Raw genomic sequence first — 26409 nt, 5'->3', positions numbered from 1 at the left:
ATTGTTCAAGCTTTTGTAGCTAACAGCCTTTTGAAACCTCACAGTCTTCAAGTTACTGGACGGGAGTGCTGATAAGTAGCTAAGGTTAATTACATAATACACAGTCTTGAGCTGCAAATTGAAGAATACAATTCTTCTAACTCAGAATTACTGACATGTGCATTTGTGAATTTAGAGGCTACACGTTTTGTAAAATTTTACAACAGCTCTGCATTCTTTTTAAGGTGCTATTCACCTCACCTTATGCTTAAGCCTTTCAGTCTAACCTAACTCTCTTGGAGTTCTTTGTCCTGCCCATCCCAGCTTAAGGTGCTTTGTCCTCTCCAACAATCCTTGGGTACTGTGCCCCCACCCAACCTGACCTGCATGGGGTGCAGTGTCTTCCTCAACCTGACCTAGGGGTGTCATGCCCTGCCCAACTTGAGTTGGGGTGGTGTGCCCTATCCATTATGCCCATGGGGTGCGATGCTCAACCCACCATGACTTGGGGTGTCTTCCTCAACCCAACCTGACCTAGGAGACTGCCTTACCCAACCTTCCCTGCCGTAGGGTGCCATGCCCAACCCAGCATGACTTAGGGTGCTGTGCCGTACCCGACCTGTTTTGGGGTGCCTACCCTGCCCATCTTGACCTTCAGGGGCTGTGCCCTACCCAACCTTACCTATGGGGACTTTGCCTTACCCAAACTGTCCCAAGGTTTCATGCCTTAACTTAACTGCCCTAAGATGCCATACCCAATCCAACTTTACCGAGGGGAATCGTACTTTCCCCAACCTGTCTTGGGGTGCCATACCCTGCTCATCTTGACCTTCAGGAGATGTGTGCTATATAGGCTGTTTTGGGGTGTTTTGTTGTACCTAGTCTATCTGGGAGTGCTTGCTATACCTACCCTACTAATTGTGGGACATCAAGTTTGTATGTGTGTGCAGCATTATATATGTGTTTGTGTCTGTTTGTTTAGATACACAAATTCTTCGTAAGCATTGGATGAATAGACCATACTTCGAATTATTTTGATATTTAAGTGTTCTAGACTTACATAAAACCTTGGACAATGCAGCAGCGTTATTCTTTAGGTGGAAGAGGAGTTTGGGATTTTCCAGACGTACATGATAAGAAGAATAGATTTCTAGATCATGGTATACCCTATTGTGCCCGTGAGAAGCTAGAGTAAGAAAAGGTGTCAATTTAGTCTATAACGTTACTTTCATCCAGCGAAGTGATTCACCTTCTGCCTTTGCCACGATAGACGTTGAGAAAGTAAATATTTCAGTCGGCTATTACTTGTATCCTCTGAAACATGAAAGTAATCAAGCCTGTAATTGATAAAACTGATTTTGAAGAGGATTCCCCACCCGGACTCCCCCATGGGAGGGTGCTGATGCTTCCCAGCTGCAGTACTTCCTAACTTTCCACTCGTACCCCTCAATCTCTCCCCACTGAGCTATACCCAACTTCTTGAGCAACCTCACCCCAGTTTTGGGGCGATCCTTGTGAGTCTATTCAGTGACTCACTAGTCTCTTTGAACCAATAATAATGATGATATAACTCGTGGAAGTCAACGCAAAACCTATGATTCGCTTCTCCGACGGGCCTCCATTGTGAACTCGGGGCCCCCGTATAATCTGCTCTCGCTACGGCATTCAGTGGATAGGCGTTGCCATTAGCCGATAAGTATCGCGTATCGGCAATCAGATGTATCCTTTCCAGTGATCCCCCCTCCATGGCCCGTATCCCTACAGATTAGAAGAGAGAGAGAGAGAGAGAGAGAGAGAGAGAGAGATGGGGGTTCGATCACCCGCGCGCAGATATGCTAATGCGATAGAGTAATACCCAGTTGGGAATGTTTCTCAGTAACGTCACCAATCGCGCGCGCGCGAGAGAGAGAGAGAGAGAGAGAGAGAGAGAGAGAGGGGGGCGGGGGATAGAGGAAGATTGCATATGTGATAGTGTTCCATGTTCATCGCCGAAAAGAGACTATTGTCAAACCTGAAAATGATTGTTGTTATTACAGCCGTGTAGATTTTCGTAAGCCTGAGAACGAGCTCCCATTTAAAAGCATGACCACCATTACGGTTCGTAAAAATTGAACGAGAGAGAGAGAGAGAGAGAGAGAGAGAGAGAGAGAGAGAGAGAGAGAGAGAGAGAGAGAGATTTTGTTAGCGTACTTGTAGAGATCGTCCGGTGATTGGTGTATATGCAAATGATGGGCGGAGCCGTAGTGCAACTCACGCGGTTTCTTATTTGCATACAGATCGCCGCCGTGCCCACACACACACACACATACACACACATACACACAACTCTTTCTCTCTCTCTCTCTCTCTCTCTTTCTCTCCCTCTCGTGTCGTGTCTCCGTGAAAACAACATGGCCGAAAGATGGATCGGACCTTCCGACCGCCATGCCGTTGTTCATTTGTTGTCAGTTTCATTAAATGAAACAATTTCGAAGGGTATTTGGCATCGAGTCTCTGTTGCATTACTGTTTTGACCTTAGGCTTCGTTATGCTTTCTGCGTTTGACGTTTCTTGATGAAAATTCACTTCATATTGTTCATGGTGACGTTGCTGTGTTACAACTTCATGTTAGCCATATATTGACATTTATGTTATAGTTTTAAAAGTGTTTTTAGTGCCAGTATATTTTTTTTAATAATTCCAGTATCTATATGGACATTTCGTATTATAATTTCGTACAGTTCATGGCGAACTTTTGAATGCGAAGTTATAATGCCCACAGAATTATTTCCATTACAAACCAAGTGTCACTGGGGAATGTTTTTTATTATAATTTAAGTGTGTAATGAATTGTTTTCCTTATAAGTTAAAGTATCCATAGCGACATCTTATGTCATCAGGAACAATTATTAGTTAAAATTTTTAAAATACAAATGGACATTTTCTCTCCTATAATTTACTTACAAAATTCCCGTAATGACTTTTTTTCTACGTTATAATTTCTCAATTTTCCTTCCGTCCTTTTATCATCTCGAACAAAATATATTTATTTTGCGGTGAATTTTAAGAACGTTAAAACGGCGTCATTGTGGGGGGGGGGGTTGTGGCGGGGGCAAAGGTTTAGAACTTATGGTGTGTGGGAAGAATGGCGAGCGAAGCTTGGAGAAGCGAGCCCTATCAGCTGCATGGGGGTAGGAAGGGCGCTGTAAGCCCCCCGGTGAAATTTTTGGAAATTTGTGCGCATTTTGGAGCATTTTGAAGCCATATAAGAGCCGTATTGAGTAAATAAAACAGTAAATATATTTATATATATATATATATATATATATATATATATATATATATATATATATATATATATATATTATTAGCCATTATTATTTCAAAGACTAAGGGGCAAACCGAGTGTAAGGGGGCATCAGTGTCTTGAGGGAGCATGTGCCCCCCCAGACCCCAACCCAGTGACGCCCCTGGAACTTAAAGCGCTCTCCTGTCACGTTCTTTTCAATCTGAGACAAAAGGCTAACATAAATATCAACATCATCGATACAGATGATTGATATGTAGCCTAATTTTGAAGATATCACCCATTAATTTGAAAAAGAAAATGGAAAAATTTTAACAGTTAAATAAAATAATTTTTCTTTCACTGTCGTCATTAGGCGTTTTCATCTAAGGCGGATGAATGAAAATAGTTAGGAAAAATTACATGCAGTTCTGTGTAACTCAAACAGAATGTAGTGGCATGCGAACAATGTGTGGGTTTATCGTTTATGCATAATAGTTTTTCCTACACTTATCATAAATGATGTTCTTTATATGAATATTGTTCAATAATTATCTTTTCTAAAGTTAGAGGTTCGCCTTTTTTTTCTGTCTTTTTCATTTCCATGATCAACCTCTGAATTTCCTAAAAATTAATGTGATTTTATGGAAGGTTAATCCTGAACTTCAGAGCAATAAAATGCTGGATTGTGGTGTCCCATTTGAGCCAAAATATGCTGCAGGGGGCGTTCAGTTTCAGCCATAGAATGCTGCAAGTGTCGTCCTATTTGAGCCATAAAATGCTGTAGGTGGTGTCCCTTACGAGCAATAAAATGCTGCAAGTGATGTCCCATTAGGGACATGAAATGCTGCAGGTGGCAACCCATTAGAGCCATAAAATGCTGCAAGTGACATCCCATATGAGCCATAAAAAGTTACAGGTGGCTTCCCATTTGAGCCATAAAATACTGCATATGAGGTCCTATTTGAGCCACAAAATGCTGTAGGTGGTGTCCCTTTTGAGCTCTAAAATGCTGCAGGTGATGTCCCAGTAGGGACATAAAAGGCTGCAGGTGGTATCCCATTTGAGCCAGAAAATGCTACACGTGGCATCCCATTTGAGCCATAATATGCTGCTTGTGAGGTCCCACTTGGGGCATAAAATGTTACATTTGGTTTCCCACTTGAGGCATAAAATGTTACATTTGGTTTCCCACTTGAGGCATAAAATGTTACATTTGGTTTCCCACTTGAGGCATGAAATGTTGCATTTGGTTTCCCACTCGAGGCATGTTACATTTGGTTTCCCACTCGAGGCATAAAATGTTGCATATGGTTTCCCACTTGAGGCATAAAATGTTGCGTTTGGTTTCCCACTCGAGGCTCAAAATGTTGCATTTGGTTTCCCATTTGAGGCATAAGATCTTACATTTGTTTTCCGACTTGGGCATAAAATGTTCCATTTGGTTTCCCACCTGAGGCATAAAATGTTGCATTTGGTTTCCCACCTGAGGCATAAAATGTTGCATTTGGTTTACCACTTGAGGCATAAAATGTTGCATTTGGTTTCCCACTTGAGGCATAAAATGTTACATTTGTTTTCCGACTTGGGCATAAAATTTTGCATTTGGTTTCCCACCTGAGGCATAAAATGTTGCATTTGGTTTCCCACTCGAGGCATAAAATGTTGCATTTGGTTTCCCATTTGAGGCATAAAATGTTACAATTTATTGTCTGACTTGGGCATAAAATGTTACATTTGGTTTCCCACTTGAGGCATGAAATGTTGCATTTGGTTTCCCACTCGAGGCATGTTACATTTGGTTTCCCACTCGAGGCATAAAGTGTTACATTTTGTTTCCCACTCGAGGCATAAAATGTTGCATTTGGTTTCCCACTTGAGGCATAAAATGTTGCATATGGTTTCCCACTCGAGCCATAAAATGTTACATTTTGCTTCCAACTTGAGACATAAAATGATACAATTAGTTTCCCACTTGAGGCATAAAATTATGCAGGTGGTGTCCCAGTTAGGCATTGTAGGAATTGACATCACTTGTGAGGCGTACACATTTCTAATTAGCATCATTTCTGAGCCATAAAATATTTCAGTTGCCATTCTGTCTGAAGCATGGTATGTAGCAGTTGCTGTTCCATCTTAAGATATAAGTGTTGCAGTTGCTATCCCATCTGAGGTATAAAATGTTGCAGTTGCTATCCCATCTGAAAATGTTGCAGTTGTATAAAATGTTGCAGTTGTTGTCCCATCTGAGGTATAAAATGTTGCAGTTGTTATCCCATCTGAGGTATGAAATATTGCAGTTGTTATCCCATCTGAGGTATAAAATGTTGCAGTTGCTATCCCATCTGAGGTATGAAATGTTGCAGTTGTTGTCCCATCTGAGGTATAAAATGTTGCAGTTGTTATCCCATCTGAGGTATGAAATATTGCAGTTGTTATCCCATCTGAGGTATAAAATGTTGCAGTTGTTATCCCATCTGAGGTATAAAATGTTGCAGTTAAAAATTGTCCCATCTGAGGTATAAAATGTTGCAGTTGTTATCCCATCTGATGTATGAAATGTTGCAGTTGTTATCACATCTGAGGTATGAAATGTTGCAGTTGTTATCCCATCTGAGGTATAAAATGTTGCAGTTGTTATCCCATCTGAGGTATAAAATGTTGCAGTTGTTATCCCATCTGAGGTATAAAATGTTGCAGTTGTTATCCCATCTGAGGTATAAAATGTTGCAGTTGTTATCCATCTGATCTGAGGCATAAAATGTTGCAGTTGTTATCCCATCTGAGGTATAAAATGTTGCAGTTGTTATCCCATCTGAGGTATAAAATGTTGCAGTTGTTATCCTTCTGAGGTATAAAATGTTGCAGTTGTTGTCCCATCTGAGGTATAAAATGTTGCAGTTGTTATCCCATCTGAGGTATGAAATGTTGCAGTTGTTATCACATCTGAGGTATGAAATGTTGCAGTTGTTATCCCATCTGAGGTATGAAATGTTGCAGTTGTTATCCCATCTGAGGTATGAAATGTTGCAGTTGTTATCCCATCTGAGGTATGAAATGTTGCAGTTGTTATCCCATCTGAGGTATAAAATGTTGCAGTTGTTATCCCATCTGAGGTATGAAATGTTGCAGTTGTTATCACATCTGAGGTATGAAATGTTGCAGTTGTTATCACATCTGAGGTATGAAATGTTGCAGTTGTTATCCCATCTGAGGTATGAAATGTTGCAGTTGTTGTCCCATCTGAGGTATGAAATGTTGCAGTTGTTATCCCATCTGAGGTATAAAATGTTGCAGTTGTTATCCCATCTGAGGTATAAAATGTTGCAGTTGTTATCCCATCTGAGGTATAAAATGTTGCAGTTGTTATCCCATCTGGTTGCAGGTATAAAATGTTGCAGTTGTTATCCCATCTGAGGTATAAAATGTTGCAGTTGTTATCCCATCTGAGGTATAAAATGTTGCAGTTGTTATCCCATCTGAGGTATAAAATGTTGCAGTTGTTATCCCATCTGAGTTGCAGAGTGAGGTATAAAATGTTGCAGTTGTTATCCCATCTGAGGTATGAAATATTGCAGTTGTTATCCCATCTGAGGTATAAAATGTTGCAGTTGTTATCCCATCTGAGGTATAAAATGTTGCAGTTGTTATCCCATCTGAGGTATAAAATGTTGCAGTTGTTATCCCATCTGAATGAGGTATAAAATGTTGCAGTTGTTATCCCATCTGAGGTATAAAATGTTGCAGTTGTTGTCCCATCTGAGGTATAAAATGTTGCAGTTGTTATCCCATCTGAGGTATGAAATGTTGCAGTTGTTATCACATCTGAGGTATGAAATGTTGCAGTTGTTATCTTTCTGAGGTATGAAATGTTGCAGTTGTTATCCCATCTGAGGTATGAAATGTTGCAGTTGTTATCCCATCTGAGGTATGAAATGTTGCAGTTGTTATCCCATCTGAGTTGTATAAAATGTTGCAGTTGTTATCCCATCTGAGATATGAGGTATGAAATGTTGCAGTTGTTATCACATCTGAGGTATGAAATGTTGCAGTTGTTATCACATCTGAGGTATGAAATGTTGCAGTTGTTATCCCATCTGAGGTATGAAATGTTGCAGTTGTTATCCCATCTGAGGTATGAAATGTTGCAGTTGTTATCCCATCTGAGGTATAAAATGTTGCAGTTGTTATCCCATCTGAGGTATGAAATGTTGCAGTTGTTATCACATCTGAGGTATGAAATGTTGCAGTTGTTATCACATCTGAGGTATGAAATGTTGCAATTGTTATCCCATCTGAGGTATGAAATGTCGCAGTTGTTATCCCATCTGAGGTATGAAATGTTGCAGTTGTTATCCCATCTGAGGTATAAAATGTTGCAGTTGTTATCCCATCTGAGGTATGAAATGTTGCAGTTGTTATCCCATCTGAGGTATGAAATGTTGCAGTTTTTATTCCTTTCTGAGGTATGAAATGTTGCAGTTGTTATCTTTCTGAGGTATGAAATGTTGCAGTTGTTATCCCATCTGAGGTATAAAATGTTGCAGTTGTTATCCCATCTGAGGTATAAAATGTTGCAGTTGTTATCACATCTGAGGTATGAAATGTTGCAGTTGTTATTCCTTTCTGAGGTATGAAATGTTGCAGTTGTTATCCCATCTGAGGTATGAAATGTTGCAGTTTTTATTCCTTTCTGAGGTATGAAATGTTGCAGTTGTTATCTTTCTGAGGTATGAAATGTTGCAGTTGTTATCCCATCTGAGATATGAAATATTGCAGTTGTTATCCCATCTGAGGTATAAAATGTTGCAGTTGTTATCACATCTGAGGTATGAAATGTTGCAGTTGTTATTCCTTTCTGAGGTATGAAATGTTGCAGTTGTTATCTTTCTGAGGTATGAAATGTTGCAGTTGTTATCCCATCTGAGGTATGAAATATTGCAGTTGTTATCCCATCTGAGGTATAAAATGTTGCAGTTGTTATCCCATCTGAGGTATAAAATGTTGCAGTTGTTATCCCATCTGAGGTATGAAATGTTGCAGTTGTTATCTCATCTGAGGTATAAAATGTTGCAGTTGTTATCTCATCTGAGATATGAAATATTGCAGTTGTTATCCCATCTGAGGTATAAAATGTTGCAGTTGTTATCCCATCTGAGGTATAAAATGTTGCAGTTGTTATCCCATCTGAGGTATGAAATGTTGCAGTTTTTATTCCTTTCTGAGGTATGAAATGTTGCAGTTGTTATCCCATCTGAGATATGAAATATTGCAGTTGTTATCCCATCTGAGGTATAAAATGTTGCAGTTGTTATCACATCTGAGGTATGAAATGTTGCAGTTGTTATTCCTTTCTGAGGTATGAAATGTTGCAGTTGTTATCTTTCTGAGGTATGAAATGTTGCAGTTGTTATCCCATCTGAGGTATAAAATGTTGCAGTTGTTATTCCTTTCTGAGGTATGAAATGTTGGAGTTGTTATCCCATCTGAGGTATAAAATGTTGCAGTTGTTATCCCATCTGAGGTATAAAATGTTGCAGTTGTTATCACATCTGAGGTATGAAATGTTGCAGTTGTTATCCCATCTGAGGTAAGAAATGTTGCTTTCTGAGGTATGAAATGTTGCAGTTGTTATCCTTCTGAGGTATAAAATGTTGGAGTTTTTATTCCTTTCTGAGGTATGAAATGTTGCAGTTGTTATCTTTCTGAGGTATGAAATGTTGCAGTTGTTATCCCATCTGAGATATGAAATATTGCAGTTGTTATCCCATCTGAGATATGAAATATTGCAGTTGTTATCCCATCTGAGATATGAAATATTGCAGTTGTTATCACATCTGAGGTATAAAATGTTGCAGTTGTTATCACATCTGAGGTATGAAATGTAGCAGTTGTTATTCCTTTCTGAGGTATGAAATGTTGCAGTTGTTATCCCATCTGAGGTATGAAATGTTGCAGTTTTTATTCCTTTCTGAGGTATGAAATGTTGCAGTTGTTATCTTTCTGAGGTATGAAATGTTGCAGTTGTTATCCCATCTGAGATATGAAATATTGCAGTTGTTATCCCATCTGAGGTATAAAATGTTGCAGTTGTTATTCCTTTCTGAGGTATGAAATGTTGCAGTTGTTATCCCATCTGAGGTATGAAATGTTGCAGTTTTTATTCCTTTCTGAGGTATGAAATGTTGCAGTTGTTATCTTTCTGAGGTATGAAATGTTGCAGTTGTTATCCCATCTGAGATATGAAATATTGCAGTTGTTATCCCATCTGAGGTATAAAATGTTGCAGTTGTTGTCCCATCTGAGGTATAAAATGTAGCAATTGTTATCACATCTGAGGTATGAAATGTTGCAGTTGTTATCCCATCTGAGGTATGAAATGTTGCAGTTGTTATTCCTTTCTGAGGTATGAAATGTTGCAGTTGTTATCCTTCTGAGGTATAAAATGTTGGAGTTGTTATCCCATATAAGGTATGAAATGTTGCTGTTGCTATCCCATCTGAGGTATGAAATGTTGCAGTAGGTATCCCATCTGAGGCATACCGTGTTGCCTGTTGGTATCCCGTGTGATGTACAAGATGTAATTGGCGTTCCATTTTAGGCATAAAATTTTGTAGCTAGGTCCTTTTATGAGGCATTACATATTGTAGATTTTCCCATCAAAAGCGAGAACTATGCTTCTACAATAATATCCGGTACTTTCATCTGTAAAAAGTGCATTGCTCCAAATCACAAGCTGAAATCCCAGTCTTTTATCATTGTTTTTCCTTTACTTGGATCTGCTTGTTCCCTTTGAAAGCAAAAATTTAGCATCATTCCACAGGAAACTTCTGGCATTAAGATGAATTTCCATTTTAACACAATTAACTCAGGGAAACCATAGATTTTTGTTGATGCTACCTGTGTCCACTGTTGTAATACCATCTTCAGTCTATATATAAGTTGTTCCTTTATGGATTCTGTTTCATGGACCCGTAAATTAACAGAGCACTGATAGATTATAGCAATAAAACGCTCAGCTACATTATATTTGTAACTGAATGTAAGACGACTTGTCTTGACCAAATTATCTTCTGATTTACAAGCGAGGTTTCGTAGCCTCTGCTCTTCAGGTACTGCTTTGATCAGTGCTCTGTAATGCTAAGAAACCATTCCCTCTAACTCTTTCTCCCTTTCTTGTAGATTCTCATCCCCGAGAATACTAATCTGTTTAGTTCTCAATTCTTGCAGCAAAAGGTGCCCTAAATGTTAAGTTCAACATTTTCCCGGATTGCAAGTTTCAGTGACACTTTCCTTTCCGATTTCATAGTTAAGTCTACTCTCCAGTGTCCATGGCGTTTTCCATTTAGCAGTCGGCGTTAATTTGCGCTAATATTCGGCTTCCCGGTATTTATTTTTATGTTTATTGTACATTTGATCTCTGTTACTTATCTGATTTTCCTTAAACTTGGGTATATCTGTTCAGCAGTGTAGCGAAGACTATGACCATGTTGTATAAGTAATCAGTGAAGGGCTGACAAATCACGATAAAATAAAATTACTAGAAATTTAGAAGAGTAGAATGAATTGCCCACGGGAGATAACATTTACCTCGACTCGTGAAGAAATCATTGGTAAACTTCACGGACTCATATGACAGATAAAAAATGAACTTCGAAATTAAGTTTCAAGTGACGCAAGAAGACGATAGTGGCTTGGAGATAAGGAAGTGAGTAAAGAATGTTTCTGGGTTGATTAAATGCTAGCAGAGACAAATATTCAAATCTGGTGAAAGCATAGGGGGGAATATGGAGTCTCTCATGGAAAAGTATGGCATAATTAGGTTCCAACAAGAACATAAATGACAGGCAGTTAAGGCGAATGTTTCCAAGAGGACTTGTCCCCAGGTCGGCGTCGGTAAAGCGATAAGATAACGCTTAAGGCAGGCTTACGAAAGGCTCGGTCACGCACCAGATGAACCCCGAACTTCTTCGGCCGCGATAGTTTTCAATGTCGGTTCCTACGTTTGACAGGAGAGAGAGAGAGAGAGAGAGAGAGAGAGAGAGAGAGAGAGAGAGAGAGAGATTCTGATGAAAGATTGAATCCGATGGGATGAGGATTACTTCGTAGAGGTCTTCCTCTTTTCAATTATATATCGATGTTCATTTTGATGGAGTATTAATCACTAACGAACGTTCTCTCTCTCTCTCTCTCTCTCTCTCTCTCTAGTAACGACCACAAACAGTCTGCTTACAAACAATCATACAATCATTACCTAATTCACTGCTTCCGTCAACAGGGGCCTATGTGATTTTCGAGGAAACGCGCCCATACCGTTCCCTTTCTTGCCCGACTCGGGTACCGGACCTCGGTTGACGGCCGAGAGAATTACCTTTGAACTATGAAGACATAAATCCCCTTTATTTCCATAAAACCAGATTGGAAATAAAAACAAAATTATAAAGAACAAAGAGAACGCAAGATGTGAACGCTGATGTGTTAACTAAAAGTCAGAAACGCAGTGTGTCTAGTTTTAGAAGTGATTTTGGAAGAATTTAAGAGAGAGAGAGAGAGAGAGAGAGAGAGAGAGAGAGAGAGAGAGAGAGAGAGAGAGAGAGAGAGAGAGAGGGCGAAAACTTAGAAACCAAAGTTGTACCAAATGGGATTACGTACATTTAAAGTGAGGTAATTTAAAAGTGTAAGAAGGGAGGTGTTTAGAATATTTCTGAAAATGGAGGAATGCAGAGAGATTAGCACAGATGTTCCTCTTGTTTCTGTCTCAACTTCCTGTCTGGGGAAAATGAGCGCTTTGTCGTACGTATCATTCGCTACGGGGTACCTTCCTGAACATACCAAACAACATTTAGTCACCTCTCACACACATACATACATACATACACACGTTATATATGTGTATATATATATATATATATATATATATATATATATATATATATATATATATATATATATATATATATATATATATATGTGTGTGTGTGTGTGTGTGTGTTTGTTTGTGTGTATAATTGCTTAAAATCTTATAAAAAGTGTAAAAATATCTAAAAAAATTTGAGGTATTTGATAAAAAGTGACCAGTAGATTCTGTATATAATATATATATTATATATGTAAAATACACACACACACACACACACACACACACACACACATATATATATATATATATATATATATATATATATATATATATATATATATATATATATATATATATATATATATATATATATATATAAATGTAGAATCTACTGGTCACTTTTTTACCAGATACATATGTACTTGTAATAACCACAATGCCCTCTTAACTTCTCGAATTCTTCGCACTATTTTTGGATACGCTTGTCATTGCAAAGGCTTAAGACCCAAGTGCAAGAAGTTGAGGTGGTTGTGATGTCCGGCAAGGGAAACGAACCCGTGTCGCCATAATCACAAGGACCTGACCACGAGAAGGAGATATATATATATATATATATATATATATATATATATATATATATATATATATATATATATATATACCTGTATATACTAGGTCCGTAGATTGCTCCCGGACCACCGCCCTCCAGCCCACCCAGTTGTGAATAGGTACCAACGTCTGCCAAGGTTAAGAAAAAGGGTATGGGATATAAGGGGCATAAGTGTCGAAGGTTCTGGCAATTCTTGTAGGTTACCCATCCAGATAGTGACCAAATCTAGCGATACCTTGACCTTGCTGATCAGACGACCGGCGGTATAGCTTGCGAGTCTGTGTTGAGGCATCACCCAGCTTGTTATATGTTATATTTTTTGAAAGGTTCATTCTTATAGTAACTTCACAGTGCTCAAACATGCCTCACAGTAACCAGTTTTATTTGAAAAAAATATGGACGAATTCTCATGGAGAAAAAGAGTAATACTAAAACACAAAGGCGTCATTTTTGTACAAATTTACAGTCTGCTTCTTTTTTCTTCTGCCCCGATCCATCGAAGGCGCTCCTTGAGACCCACAAATTCATTTGTCATATACCCAGTACAGAGACGTTCTGAAATTTATAAAAAGCGTGTCCATATTAACTGTTGAATCCACACTGTCATGACACTCAGAGATCAGAAAGCCTTCAATTTTTTTTTTTCTTGAAAGACTTGATTATTATTATTATTATTATTCAGAAGATGAACCCTATTCATATGGAACAGGCCCGCGGGGTCCATTGTCTTGAAATTCCAACGAATCTGGCTTTCGTAGGAAAGATAACAGAAGGTAATGTGAAATATAGGAAGAGGAGACCAATTATTAAAAAAAAAAAAAAAGATATTTTCAGTCCTGATTTCAAAGCAGATCTGAACAAAGCAATGCAAATAATGGAATAAAATTAAAAGGAATGCTAGAACATTTGGAAAATTCAGAATAGAATTAAAAGTGAAGAACGTGACTCGTGACAAGTTTACTAGAATAACGTTAAAAAATAACGCAAGATTTAAACCCAAAGATGAACAGGGTCCGCTCAGGTAACCGTTAATTATTAACTTCTGAAGCGGTGGAGGTAAATCGTCCCTCCCAGACATGTCGTTAACCGGCATAAATTGATTGTGGCATACCATGAGTAGCAGTGCTTGATGGAGCCATATTGATAATAGTCACAGGAATAGTAGTATAGCAGAGACTTCGGTCATAAGAGGTATCAGTGGAAATGACATCGTGAGTTGTGGTGAGATATTTCAGTGAAGATCAAGAATGAACTTGAAATTTGAGAGGCCTGTGCGAGCACCTACGCTGTCTGCTTACTGATTTATTTTTGCGTTTGTTATATGGCGTCGCAATGACTGTGGTCATCTCCCGAAGTCCTTTTTGGCGTTATATTTTCTCGTAACATCGGAAATGTCATGGAATGTTTGCTCATTAAGCCCACTTCGTCATGGGACACAGATACATACAGTATATGTGTGCGCATGCGTAAATACTTTATTATGAACGTACATTCACACACACACACACAGAAAGAGAGAGAGAGAGAGAGAGAGAGAGAGAGAGAGAGAGAGAATTTCGTACTACAGAGTTCAGAGGCAAATTCAAACGGATGGAGTCGAAATAGCCTTTCCCCCCCCCTCTCCCTCACCCCCCATTGTTGTGGGTTCGAGGGAGTGAGTGCGTTGGGGGATCGGGATTTTGGGGGGGGTGGGAGGTGGGAAGTGGGTGGGTGTTGAGACTGACAGGAGAGAGAGAGAGAGAGAGAGAGAGAGAGAGAGAGAGAGAGAGAGATTAGCTGAGGCCAGTGATGTCCTGGGAGAGGGGTTGGATGACGCCGGGGAGGTTTGAGTTGTTCGCAGGGGGAGATCCCTCTTAGTATATCAACGGGGTACCAGCAGCTGATGAATGACACACACACGCACACACACACACACACACACACTCACACTCGCGTACACATACGCACGTACGGCCTGGGAGAAGGAGAGAGAGAGAGAGAGAGAGGAATACAGAGATGGCGATAACTTATAAGGTTGAGTTGGTTGAACTGTTACTTCCATTTTTTGAGAGTAGTTTTGAAGTTGCTACTGAAATAGAATCTTTTAATTTTGGCTAGATGCTTCTCTCTCTCTCTCTCTCTCTCTCTCTCTCTCTCTCTCTCTCTCTCTCATTTAATTTCGCAATCATTTTTTTATTATTATGCTGTCATATGTATACAAGTATAGACTCGACAAGAAAACAAGTGAAAATTTGCTATATGTACAGTATGTTCTTCCGGTAAGAAATGAACATTATTAAATTTTTTTTCACAGAAAATACGATGCTGTTATATAATTGCTGCTTAAGAACATGCCAAAGATCAACATGATTATAATAATTTTATATGATTTTGATAGTGTATTCTCTTCGGAAGTTAAGATGCGGAATTCAGACAATTTTTTTCTTTTAAGCTGTCAGACAGTTTTTCTTTTGCTGTCACATAGAATGACTGTTTCCATTCGTAGATTTATTAGATAGGTTTTTAATTTTAAAGTGTTTTCTTCGCTGAAATGCATTCGAGTCCACCGGTATGACTGAATTCATTCGTGACTTATAATCGCATAATTTGCACGACCCTCCCTTCTTGATTGGATCTATAGGCTAATAGGGATCTATAGGCTTATAGTAGCGAAAAGCGTTTCCAAAATGTGGAGAAATCGAAAAGTTAAGGCGGCATTGTGGCTAATAAAAATGACATAGGTGTCCGGTAAAAACTGACCAGTATAGATTCTAAATAGACCTTTCTTCGTGTTTCATTTTTATGTGGACATCTTTCCGTCCATGGCTACCTGTACCGAACGCGGATCAGACAACAAAATGGCTGTATAAATTAGACGACTGGATTTATGGCCGTTGTCTGTCTCTCGCCCTCTCTATTCCTTTTCATTTGGTTATTCTTCTGCCGCACCTTTCTCCTTCCGTTGCGAATTATCTCCCGTTATATTCTGCCTTTCCTCGTGACAGTGATGTGACTTTGGGTATTCGGTCCTGGGCTGTAAACGTCTGAGACAATTTACCTCTCTCTCTCTCTCTGGCGCTAGCTATATAGTTCTAAATTGTTCATTCATTCACTTCTTTATATAAACCGATTTGGATGAATGAGAGAGAATGGTAAAATGTTTCAAAAGTTCAAAAAAACAGCAATACAGTGGACATTGCTACGTTCAGTACTTCGTCTAATGAACCCCTTTTAAAGCAAAATTGCACATTGGTGCCCCATGCACCCATTCACGAGGTTTATCAGCCTCACAATTAACCCCACTAAACAGGCTGCACCGGTCACATTTATCTTTTAACGTCATCCATTTATCCAGTCCTATCTAGGTCTCTTTTTCGCCTTCCATTCATTTCACATGACCGGGCCATCTCAAGACACTCAGGTCTGTTGCCTTTACCTTGGGATAACTTACACCTTTGGGGAATTTGATCGTAATAAGTGCTTCTTCTCTCTTACTTCTCATACGTTTTTTCGGTCTAGTTCCATCCTGAAAAGGCAAAAGGTTTTAATCCTGGTCAGGATAAGTGTTTCGTGCGAGTTATTCCCGAGGTGAAGTGAATATCATATTAATAAGTTACTTAGGGCTTAGTATTCAACAACATTAAAATGTCATGTGTAAATTGGTAGTAAGTTATATACATATATATAATACATACATACATACACACACACATATATATATATATATATATATATATATATATATATATATATATATATATATATATATATATACACACAGTATATATCACAAAATACCCACACAGCTTCAGTGTACATATATCCATATTACTCGTATTAAGCTTTAATAAAGTTTGTACTATGTAAATTAAAGAATCTGAGTCTAAACCATCTCATTTTATTGAATTCTAAAACGAGTGATACACACATTATATTTATATATATATATATATATATATATATATATATATATATATATATATATATATATATAATATCAAGTATAAGGAGCCCATAAAAACGCCTTTATTTTCCACATTTCGGCGTTTTTGGGCTCTTTATATTTGATGGAATTCTGTTTTAACAGAAAATATTTCACATGCAGTCATATACTGTATAATATATATATATATATATATATATATATATATATATATATATATATATATAATGTGTGTGTGCTATTCAACGTAACTCTAAAAAACAACAAAATTAATCTATTATCATCACTGGACCGCTCGAAAACCGTAGCGTACCGGTCGAAAATTTGAACTTAGAACGGTGTTTTATTTAAGAGAAAAATTGAAATGAAATTTGCACTTGTTTCTTTGAAATACCAACAACTGTATGCATGCCTTATTTAACCATTGCTCCGTAAATAAATAATTTGATTTATATCGATGATAAATGAACACCTTTCAAATACGGAGGTGAAGACATCCATTTCTCGGGTCTAAGTCAAAGCAAAGGAGGCTCTCGCGTCTCACGAGAGAGAGAGAGAGAGAGAGAGAGAGAGAGAGAGAGAGAGAGAGAGAGAGAAATCAAGTAGCATCTGAACAGTGGTCAGGCCTGTGTGAAGAATTTGGAATTCAAGGTTTGTTCCCCTTAAGTCTCGCTCCCACTCTCTCTCTCTCTCTGACCACTCAGTTCGCGCCAAAACGTCTCTGATGGAATAGTTCTAGTGTGGGCCGATAGGTGGCAGATGCGTACAGAAGGCTCGGTTGATCTGCCAAGTGTTGGATGGTTTGTTTACACATTTTTTTCTTCCCCGTTTCTTTCTGAAATAAAAACACTCTCATGTTGAAATTTCTTAATGAAGCTAGCATGTAGAATGTACTGACACCTTTCAAGCGTACTGTCCTCGAAATCAGCCATGAACTGTTGGCCACATTTGTCCTGCTTGTGTATCTCAATGGAAAATCCATAGATGAGAGAGAGAGAGAGAGAGAGAGAGAGAGAGAGAGAGAGAGAGAGAGAGAGAGAGAGAGATTCCTCACGTGGACGTACTGCACACTTTTCGAAGTGAACCTGTGAAAAAAAGAATGTTCCCGTAAATGAGACCTGTTTGTGTGAAAGGTGGCGATGTACGGGAAGACCAAGGAGTCTAGATGACGATTGTACACGGGATGGGGTGTAGGTGTGCGTGTGTTAGTTTGTTTGTGCATGCTCCTGAAGGAATCATTCTGGACCTTGGAAAGGGAGTAGGGAAGAGAGAGAGTGAGTGGAGTCGGTCGTTCACAGTTATGCTGCTAATTGGTCGTTACAGACGTCGTTTTTTGGGTGTTGAGTACGCCATCGACGTCGTTCTTAACTGTTTAGGGAAGGGCGATGGTTGTCTAGGGTGCGACAAGGGTTTTGGTTCCCCTACAGAATTCCCCCCCCCCCCTGCCCCAACACCATGGTTGTGGGGCCTACAATTTGCACTCTAAGGGCACTAACACATTCCATTGTCTTCGGAGTGAAAGAGAGAGAGAGAGATAGGGTCCCACTGGTAAGAAACGCGAGAAAACGAAAAGTAGCCACCTCTACTGTAGTAGCGTTTAGTGCAAATGGAGATGTGATTTTTTTGGTGATGAATTATCGTGTCATAAGTTTCTGAGGTGGGGGGGGAAAGGGTATTGGCCTCGATGATTGCCCACAGCATTTTACAGATAAAACAATATAGTTATGAAAATTGTAAGATTTATGTATTTGATCCAAAAAAAGGCAATAGTACTTGCTGTGTAATTAAAATTCATTTAAAAACCAATGATTTGTGAATGTATATGTAATAACAGTTTTGCTTGAAGCCAGATTTTATAACGCCTGTCCTGACTGCTGTTCATTATGAGCACTTAATGATTTTATAGCGTGAAAAATTGAATTCAAAATATCATACAAGTTATACAAGTTTATTGTTAATTTCACCTCACATAGGCTTAGCATATTGATTTTTTGCATTTCTTCTATGTAATTTGACAATTTTTGCCTCATTTTACACAGGATTAAAGTGGTATAAAAGGTACATTATATATATATATATATATATATATATATATATATATATATATATATATATATATATTTATTGTGTGTGTAATGTATATATGTATAATCTAGAATTGTGTTCAAAAGGTTAGTTTTATGCAACAGCATCCTTTATAACGAATATGCTGGACTATTTAAATTAGCTTAAACTTATTTTCCATACCATCATCGTAATAATCAATACAATAATTTTTCCCATATTATTATTACTACGACCAGCATTATTATCGTTATCATCATAAACTAACGGTCTACAAATGCACGAAACATCCCCATTAACATAGAACCATCTTCTTCTTCTTCCAGAGCGTCATCAAAATGTCTGGTTTTCGGAGCCTGGGGGACGACGAAGTTGTGGAATTCCAGTGTAAGTCCTCCGACAAGGGGCTGGAAGCCACGATGGTTACTGGGCCGTCGGGCTCTGAATGCCGGGGCTCACATCGGAGACCCATGAGCAAGAAGAGATTCAGGAAAATTCGGTAAGAGAGAGAGAGAGAGTGGGTGAGGGTGGTAGGTGGGGGCTGGCAATGCCCAGGCAAGCCTTCCTTTGTTTTTGGCGGGGTCTCTCAGAAGAGATTTGGGAAGAATAGTCAAGAAATTTAAGGAAAATTCGGTATGGCAAGAATACCGGTGAGATAATTATGCAGAACTCCTTTAGGACTGGGTAGATTCGGTCATTGTTTCATATAAGGTTGGACTAAAAAAAAAAGTTAAGTATACCTTAGTTTAACCAGACCACTGAGCTGATTAATAGCTCTCCTAGGGCTGGCCCGAAGGATTAGACTTATTTTACAGGCTGATGTCGTATCTGGCTTTGGAGTTCGGTGATGCATGCGTTTTGATAGAGTACTTGTCACCAGCGTTTCCTCACTTTTCCTCATAGAGCAACCCCCACCCCCCATAGTAGGCCTACCATTCCTTTCCTCGCCCGGTCGGAGCTGAACGCAGTGTACTTGATTGAGAGCCAAGATTGAGTAAACGAGTGGGAGTGAAAAGAATCACATTTTTCTGCTTGTAAACCTTCTTTCGTATTTGTCTGAACCATTTCTTTTTTTATTTGCTTTTAATATTTATTTTTTGTTTTGTTTCAGAATTAGGTGTAACTATGAGTTGGTTCAAAGCTATAAGCAAAGTAGCGTCATGAATAGGGTTCTGAGAAAAATGATGAAATAATCTTTTTTATAACTGTACAATTTATTCAAAGTAATATCGATATTGTCTTCTTTAGTGCTGTTCAGAATTCACCCAACCTTACGTTGTTACCAAGCTTTTTTTTTTTTGGTGTTGCCACAGTTCAAGCTTATTCCTCTCTTTTTTTCATATTGAACGCATGTGAAAAATTCGTAACATTAACACTTGACGACTTTACTACTCATGGCCCACCTACATACAGCAGGATCGAAGTCTTTGGGGACATGGCGTCGTACAAGAATGACATGACAGTCAGCGCCATCTGTAGATGATTTACATATCTCTGCCATTAATCTAGACAATCTGGTCAACAAAGGCAGGAGCAGAAACAGAAATTATGACGTTACCCCCTAGAATTGTTGGTGTTTTCTCAGCTGCATCGCATTTGAAAAAAGGACTTGAGCTTTACCACATTCACACCACCAAAACATTGATGTAGTGTTGGCAAGTGCTGGCTCGTATAGTCACAACTCGCAGGAAATAAATACGTAACTTCGATCAACCTGATCTTGCTGTCGACTCCAGCTTTCGTTGCCAAAGCACCAAAAATCATGTTCAGCTGACGCAGAAAGGAAAACCTTATTTGCGAAGGAGACGGAGATATTTTGGCAGATACTGTCAAAACAGCATCGTAGGATCGTTTTCTTAGAAAGAGAATGTCAGCAGAATTCCGTGATCGTTATCTAGATCAAATAGTTATTGTCCTACTTCCAAACCAACGATCATTACTCTGAGGCCTTTGGTGTACTTGCCCAAGCAAAATCTAAAAGAGCACACAGTCGCAGTGCGCTATTCTGAGGCCTTTGGTGTACTTGCCCATGCAAAATCTAAAAGAGCAGACAGTCGCAGTGCGCTGTCCAGACCTCCTGTAGGTGAGATCGTCAGGTCAGCAATAGAGGGGGTCCACTGTAAATTTGCCGGATCCACATTTGAAATCCTATGCCCAGCTGTAGACTCCTTTTAAGGGGGGGTCCCTTACTCCTTAATTGAATAGCTTTCCACAAATCCAGGTTAATATAGAATAATCTTCACAGGCTCTTGTGTGACACTCCTTTGATTTCTGTGACGTTTTATTAATTGTTAATTATTATGTTGGTTTTATATATACTTCTCTTCGTTTTTCTTAATTTTTAAGGTGTATTATTATTATTATTATTATTATTATTATTATTATTATTATTGTTGTTGTTGCTGTTGTTTTTGATGATGATGTTTTTTGCATATGAATGATCATGAACCCAATAACACCATCCTTATGTATGAGAAAAAAAAATGTTTTCCTTATTGACAAAATGGAAATCGTGATTTTAAATGGCTATTTATAAGAAAAAAATATCGCAAAAGGTATTTTCCAATTTTTTTTTTTTTACGTCACATAGAAAATCTATGTTGTTCTTCATTCTCTTGATCACTTCATGTTGTTCCCACACACGCTCTCTCTCTCTCTCTCTCTCTCTCTCTCTCTCTCTCTCTCTCTCTCTCTCGTTTTAGTCTTCACAATCAATCTGTGTATGTGTCGCGTACTTACACTCTCCCTGTTTTATTTGTACCACCACAGTCGCTCTCTCTCTCTCTCTCTCTCTCTCTCTCTCTCTCTCTCTCTCTCTCTCAGACTAAATGTTTGTTCATTCACAATCTCCATTTTTCATCCTCTCTCTCTCTCTCTCTCTCTCTCTCTCTCTCTCTCTCTCTCTCTCTCTCTCTCTCTCTCTCTCTCTCTCTCTCTCTCTCTCATTTATCCACGAAATTGTCATTGTCTCGTCAATAGAAGACGACGGGGGAAAAATCATTTTACGGGACAGTAAGCAGTCCCTGTCACAAAATTCCTTTTGTCCAACATGATAGGTAATGTTCCTTCAATATTGTCGGGTGGAATAGGAGGAGGCCATCGTTGAAGGGGAATGTTTGGGGGCGGGGGTTGGGGGTGGGGGGATGGGCAAAACCAAACGGGAGGCAAACGGCCGGAAGCAGCGAAGATGAGGACTCTCCGATATATCCTGAATACGTGCTGTCTTAGTTTTGTTTCCGTGTACGCGCGCACACACACACACACACACACACACACACACACACACACACACACACACACATATATATATATATATATATATATATATATATATATATATATATATATATATATATATAGGTTTTATCTTTTTCAATTATGATTGAATATCAGCGCAAACTGAACACACAATTTTGTGGCATAGATTTTCGATTTTAGTATCGTTTTCTATGCGTTATTGTCTGCTACCGTTCGCTAAAAAGCTATGCTTATATGTAATAAATAAGAATTTTTTTTTACCGAAGGGTAGAAAAAGGTAGCACAAAGAGAACGATACATACAACAAAATCGAAAACTTACTATTGGCGCTGAATTTGAGCTGATTTTCAACCATTATTGTATGAGAGAAAAAACCGTCCTAAAAGTGTGTGCGTGTGTGTTGATGTTGATCGTAAATAAAAAAAAAATTGATTCTGTAAAATGAATTGCTTGCCTAGTATGTGGAGTAAAAAGGGTTGAAATGGTGTAGAATGTAGACATGTAAACAAGGTTATTAAAAATTATAAATGATTGTGCTTTCCAAAGACCCGATCATCTGAAGAGGAGGGAGAATAATTAAACGGGCGTACACTTTCGCCAGTGGTAAGGGAATGGGATCGAGGAACATGTAGAAAATATCGAACAAAGAATTAATGGAATTTTAGGGCCTAGATCTGTAAACTGAGAGTATGTTCAAGATAAAGATGGATGCTAAAGTGTGATGAGCCTTCTTTGTAGGTATACGAAGTAGGTAAAGCAGTGTAACTTTTTCGTGTAGAGGCTTCATCCACAAATCAATAGGTAAAGAATAATGTTGTCAGAGACCATTGTCTTTTTTTCACCTTTAATCCTCAGACTGGGTGGTTCTGCAAAGGTTAAATTGCTGATTCCCATAAAGTTATTTTAGGATGAGATTACCAGTCCCGTGCTTATCTCCTTTGGATGTGACCCCTCCACAGTTATTTAACCATGAGGTACATCACACACTGCTTATGCAAAAGGAGCACGGCACGTATTTCAGGAATTGGGCTCAGCTGTTCTGTAGTTAACGATTTTCATCTTTTCAGGTGCTATAACTGTGGGGAGTTTGCCAATCACCTTGCAGCCAAATGCTCAATGGGGCCTCAGCCTAAAAGGTGCCATTACTGTAAGAGTGAAGATCACCTGATAGCTGACTGTCCTCAACGCCCAGAAAAGGTAAGTGGGAGTCGGGGTTAAAAAATAGAAATACAGCAGTTGGATCTGTAATGTGGAAGAAATACTCAGATTTTCTTGATGATTAAAGTTTTTTCAATATTCACTAAATAAGTTACTTTTCAGGTTTGATATTAAATGACTTCAAAGTTTTATTCACTATCATCGTGTCATGTATATTTTAGTATCGAGAGGTGCTAAATTACTGTAGTTGCTATGAAATATGGGTTGCATTGACACTGTAAATTCTTAAATACAAGTCTGTGGGACTTTTGAATAGATTTCAGTCGATTTGATCTGGGTAAAAAATAAGTTAAGTATACCTTAGTTTTACCAGACCACTGAGCTGATTACAGCTCTCCTAGGGCTGGCCCAAAGGATTAGACTTATTTTACGTGGCTAAGAACCAATTGGTTACTTAGCAACAGGACCTACAGCTTATTGTGGAATCTGAACCACATTATAGCGAGAAATGAATTTCTATCACCAGAAATAAATTCCTCTAACTCTTCATCAGCCGGCCGGGGGAATTGAACTCCGGCCCATCGAGTGACAGTCCGGATAAATCAGAGTTATAAATGTGTATATGTAGTATTGACCCACATGTGTGAACAAGCTCAAATTGATGAATGAAAAAGACAGTTTGTATTCAAAGCAAGCTCACAGCTAGCACCAGATCTATCTGTAGCTAGCTTATGGTACGCCTTGGATTAATGTAGCTTACGGTACTTTAAGAAACAAGTTCCAGGCTAGGTGGCAGACTTGTGACAGTAGTAAAGTTTTTTCCTTAGACACTACTCTTTATGTCCAAACTCGTTCACCAAATGGAGATGTTACTATTTGAAGCAACAGGATCAAAGTATATGTAACATTCAATAATGCTGAGAATAAAATAGGAACAAAGATAATGGGTACACATGAGTTTGGATGCATGGAAATTGTTAGGTTCATGACACCACATGAAAAATATGTGGCTTTCTTCATACCAAATGTTATCCATTGTGCAGTATTCAAATAGCCATAGAGGTGTTTAGAACACACCAGTATCCCTAACGTAAATAACATTGCTGAATTTGAAATATCTACCCTTCCCACTTATTATCACCATATTCATCAACACTAAGGCAAAGAAATTGAATTCTGTGACCTGATTCACTTTGCATTATAGTCTGCGCAGATCAGGATGCCTCCATCAGATTTTCCCAAAGCATGTTAGGCGAGCTCCAGTGCATTGAGTTGGGATGTATAATCCCATTTACTGTTACATACACTATCTATCTCCACAGCAAGTCCTGCTTCTGTGATGATGCACAGTCAGCATGTTGATGGATGGGCTGGCCTCGCTCACATTTGCATCATGCTTGATAGCATGCATTGAATTTGGTACATTGGGAAATTTTTAGCCCCTTTCCTTCTCTCTCAGTAGCCGAGAGGGCTGCAGACTTAATGTTCAGTTATTACCCAGAAAGTTATATAAACATTTGACCCTTTGTCAAATTTGCACCATCTAAGTTCACCTTCATTTCAAGTTGGCTCCATGAAAGACCGACTTAATTCACCCCTGTGTTTCAACTTTGCCCCATAGTTTCTAGTGAGTTTACTTCCCAGAACTAACCTTTATAAAGAGTATGTCCTACGGTAACACTAAGAACACTAGATTTTTTAATTAGACTAAAATCTAAACAATAATAACAAGCGTGATGATCGGCTTTTCAAATGAAAAGAAAATTCCCTTTCTGCTGAAAGAGAATTGTGTTATGCTGTCATGCTAAGATTTGGGCCCTGAGCTGAGAATATGAACACCTGCTACCGTGTCTTGTAGATTGACACTTCATTTGGTCAAGGCTAGACCCACAATGAAATATACAGCAATGGCCTTGCTCAGGATGAGCACCAGAACCACTGGGAGTGGGATGATGGACAGGGTTAAGGCACTGAATCCTTTACTTTGTCAGCTCCAACTCTGGATACCTTATGGATAACCCTGGGTTACAAACCAATCGGCAGTAACAAGGATCATTTGCCTTAGTTGGCTATAAACTGTGTGCAGTAAGGAACTGGCTATCCTATAGTGTTTTTAGCCAGCGTATCCTCGATGGCTTTGACCATATTAATGGACTAGCTTATTGAGACCCTTTGTGTTGTTTAGCATTTGTCTCAATTACTATGCTGATGATTATGTTTTAACTTCAACACAGTGTTTAAGATTTTTACCAAAAACAATACCAACTTTATACTGAATTGCTTATTAAAGTTTGGCTTCATGCATTAATGTTTAGTCACTGTGATCTTTTGGTTTTCTGTGAAGAAAATGGAAAATCCTGACCAGATCTTCATGAAATATGGATCTTTGAAGCTGTATTTTGTTTAGGGTTTACTGTACCTCCTAATGCATAACTGTAAAAACAGTGACATTTGTGTGTGTGTGTGTTGGACGGAGGGTGGTCAGCATAGTCGTGTCTTCATTTCAAAATGCCTACAAACCTTCATTTTATAAAAGCCTTTAGCTTTGGTAAAGATTTGTAGTTAAACACCACTGAAGTATCAGTTAATTTTTTTCTCAAAGCAATTCTTTCAGGTAATGCTAGTGAAGAGGCAGTAATTTTGATATCTCTTTGCTCACTTAAGTTTTATACCTTATTCCTTGTGAAATTTTTCCTAGAGTCACAATTGACATACATTTGTATAAACTAGATTTGAACATTGTCTCCCATTTTTTTTAATTTGTCATGCAGATAATAGTGCTTCTTCATTTATTATTAGGCTCTATTAAGAAACATATTTACAATATTATATTATGGCATTCATATTCACATACATAAATTTTACACACACTTTTTCTCTCTGTGATGAGGCTAGATAACAGAGAATTTTTTAAAATTTATCTGGCTAGTCACCTTGGTTCTGCTAATTTACTTGATTCCACTTCTCACAATACTCTGCAATAAAAACCTGTAGTTCCCGGTGAAGGTTCTGTGGCTGTTAGTTAGACCATCGAACTTAGCAAAATTGAAATAAGACTTGCTTGTTCTTAGGATTAACATAGGATGAAAATTAACATCATGAAGCTGCATAAAAATAGATCATTTAAGTACTAGATGGAGCATCTAAAGATTAGAATTAAATCCAGATGGGTAGGTTGGGAGTTGCTGGACGGTCTTAGTTGTAAATAGTTTAGCAGCACATGACCATAAACATGATGAGGCCATTTCAGTGCACAAAAATAGCTAGGAACTGTTGTTTACAATAACTGAAGT

General features: G+C 38.5%; 1 protein-coding gene across 3 annotated transcripts in view; it reads left to right on the top strand.

Moving 5' to 3' along the window:
• lin-28 (protein lin-28 homolog) overlaps positions 1 to 26409 on the top strand; it is a 123117-nt gene that overhangs the window by 91658 nt on the left and 5050 nt on the right. For all 3 annotated transcript variants that reach the window (XM_067082360.1, XM_067082362.1, XM_067082361.1), the window contains 2 exons: positions 19027 to 19199; positions 23026 to 23155. In XM_067082360.1, coding sequence (XP_066938461.1) covers positions 19027 to 19199; positions 23026 to 23155 — 303 coding nt within the window. The remainder of the gene's footprint in view (positions 1 to 19026; positions 19200 to 23025; positions 23156 to 26409) is intronic.

The sequence above is a fragment of the Macrobrachium rosenbergii genome, chromosome 39 (assembly GCF_040412425.1).
Source record: "Macrobrachium rosenbergii isolate ZJJX-2024 chromosome 39, ASM4041242v1, whole genome shotgun sequence".
In the NCBI taxonomy this organism is placed as follows: Eukaryota; Metazoa; Arthropoda; class Malacostraca; order Decapoda; family Palaemonidae; genus Macrobrachium; species Macrobrachium rosenbergii.
The sequence above is the reverse complement of the archived record's forward strand: the minus strand, read 5'-3'. Positions and strand labels throughout refer to the sequence as shown.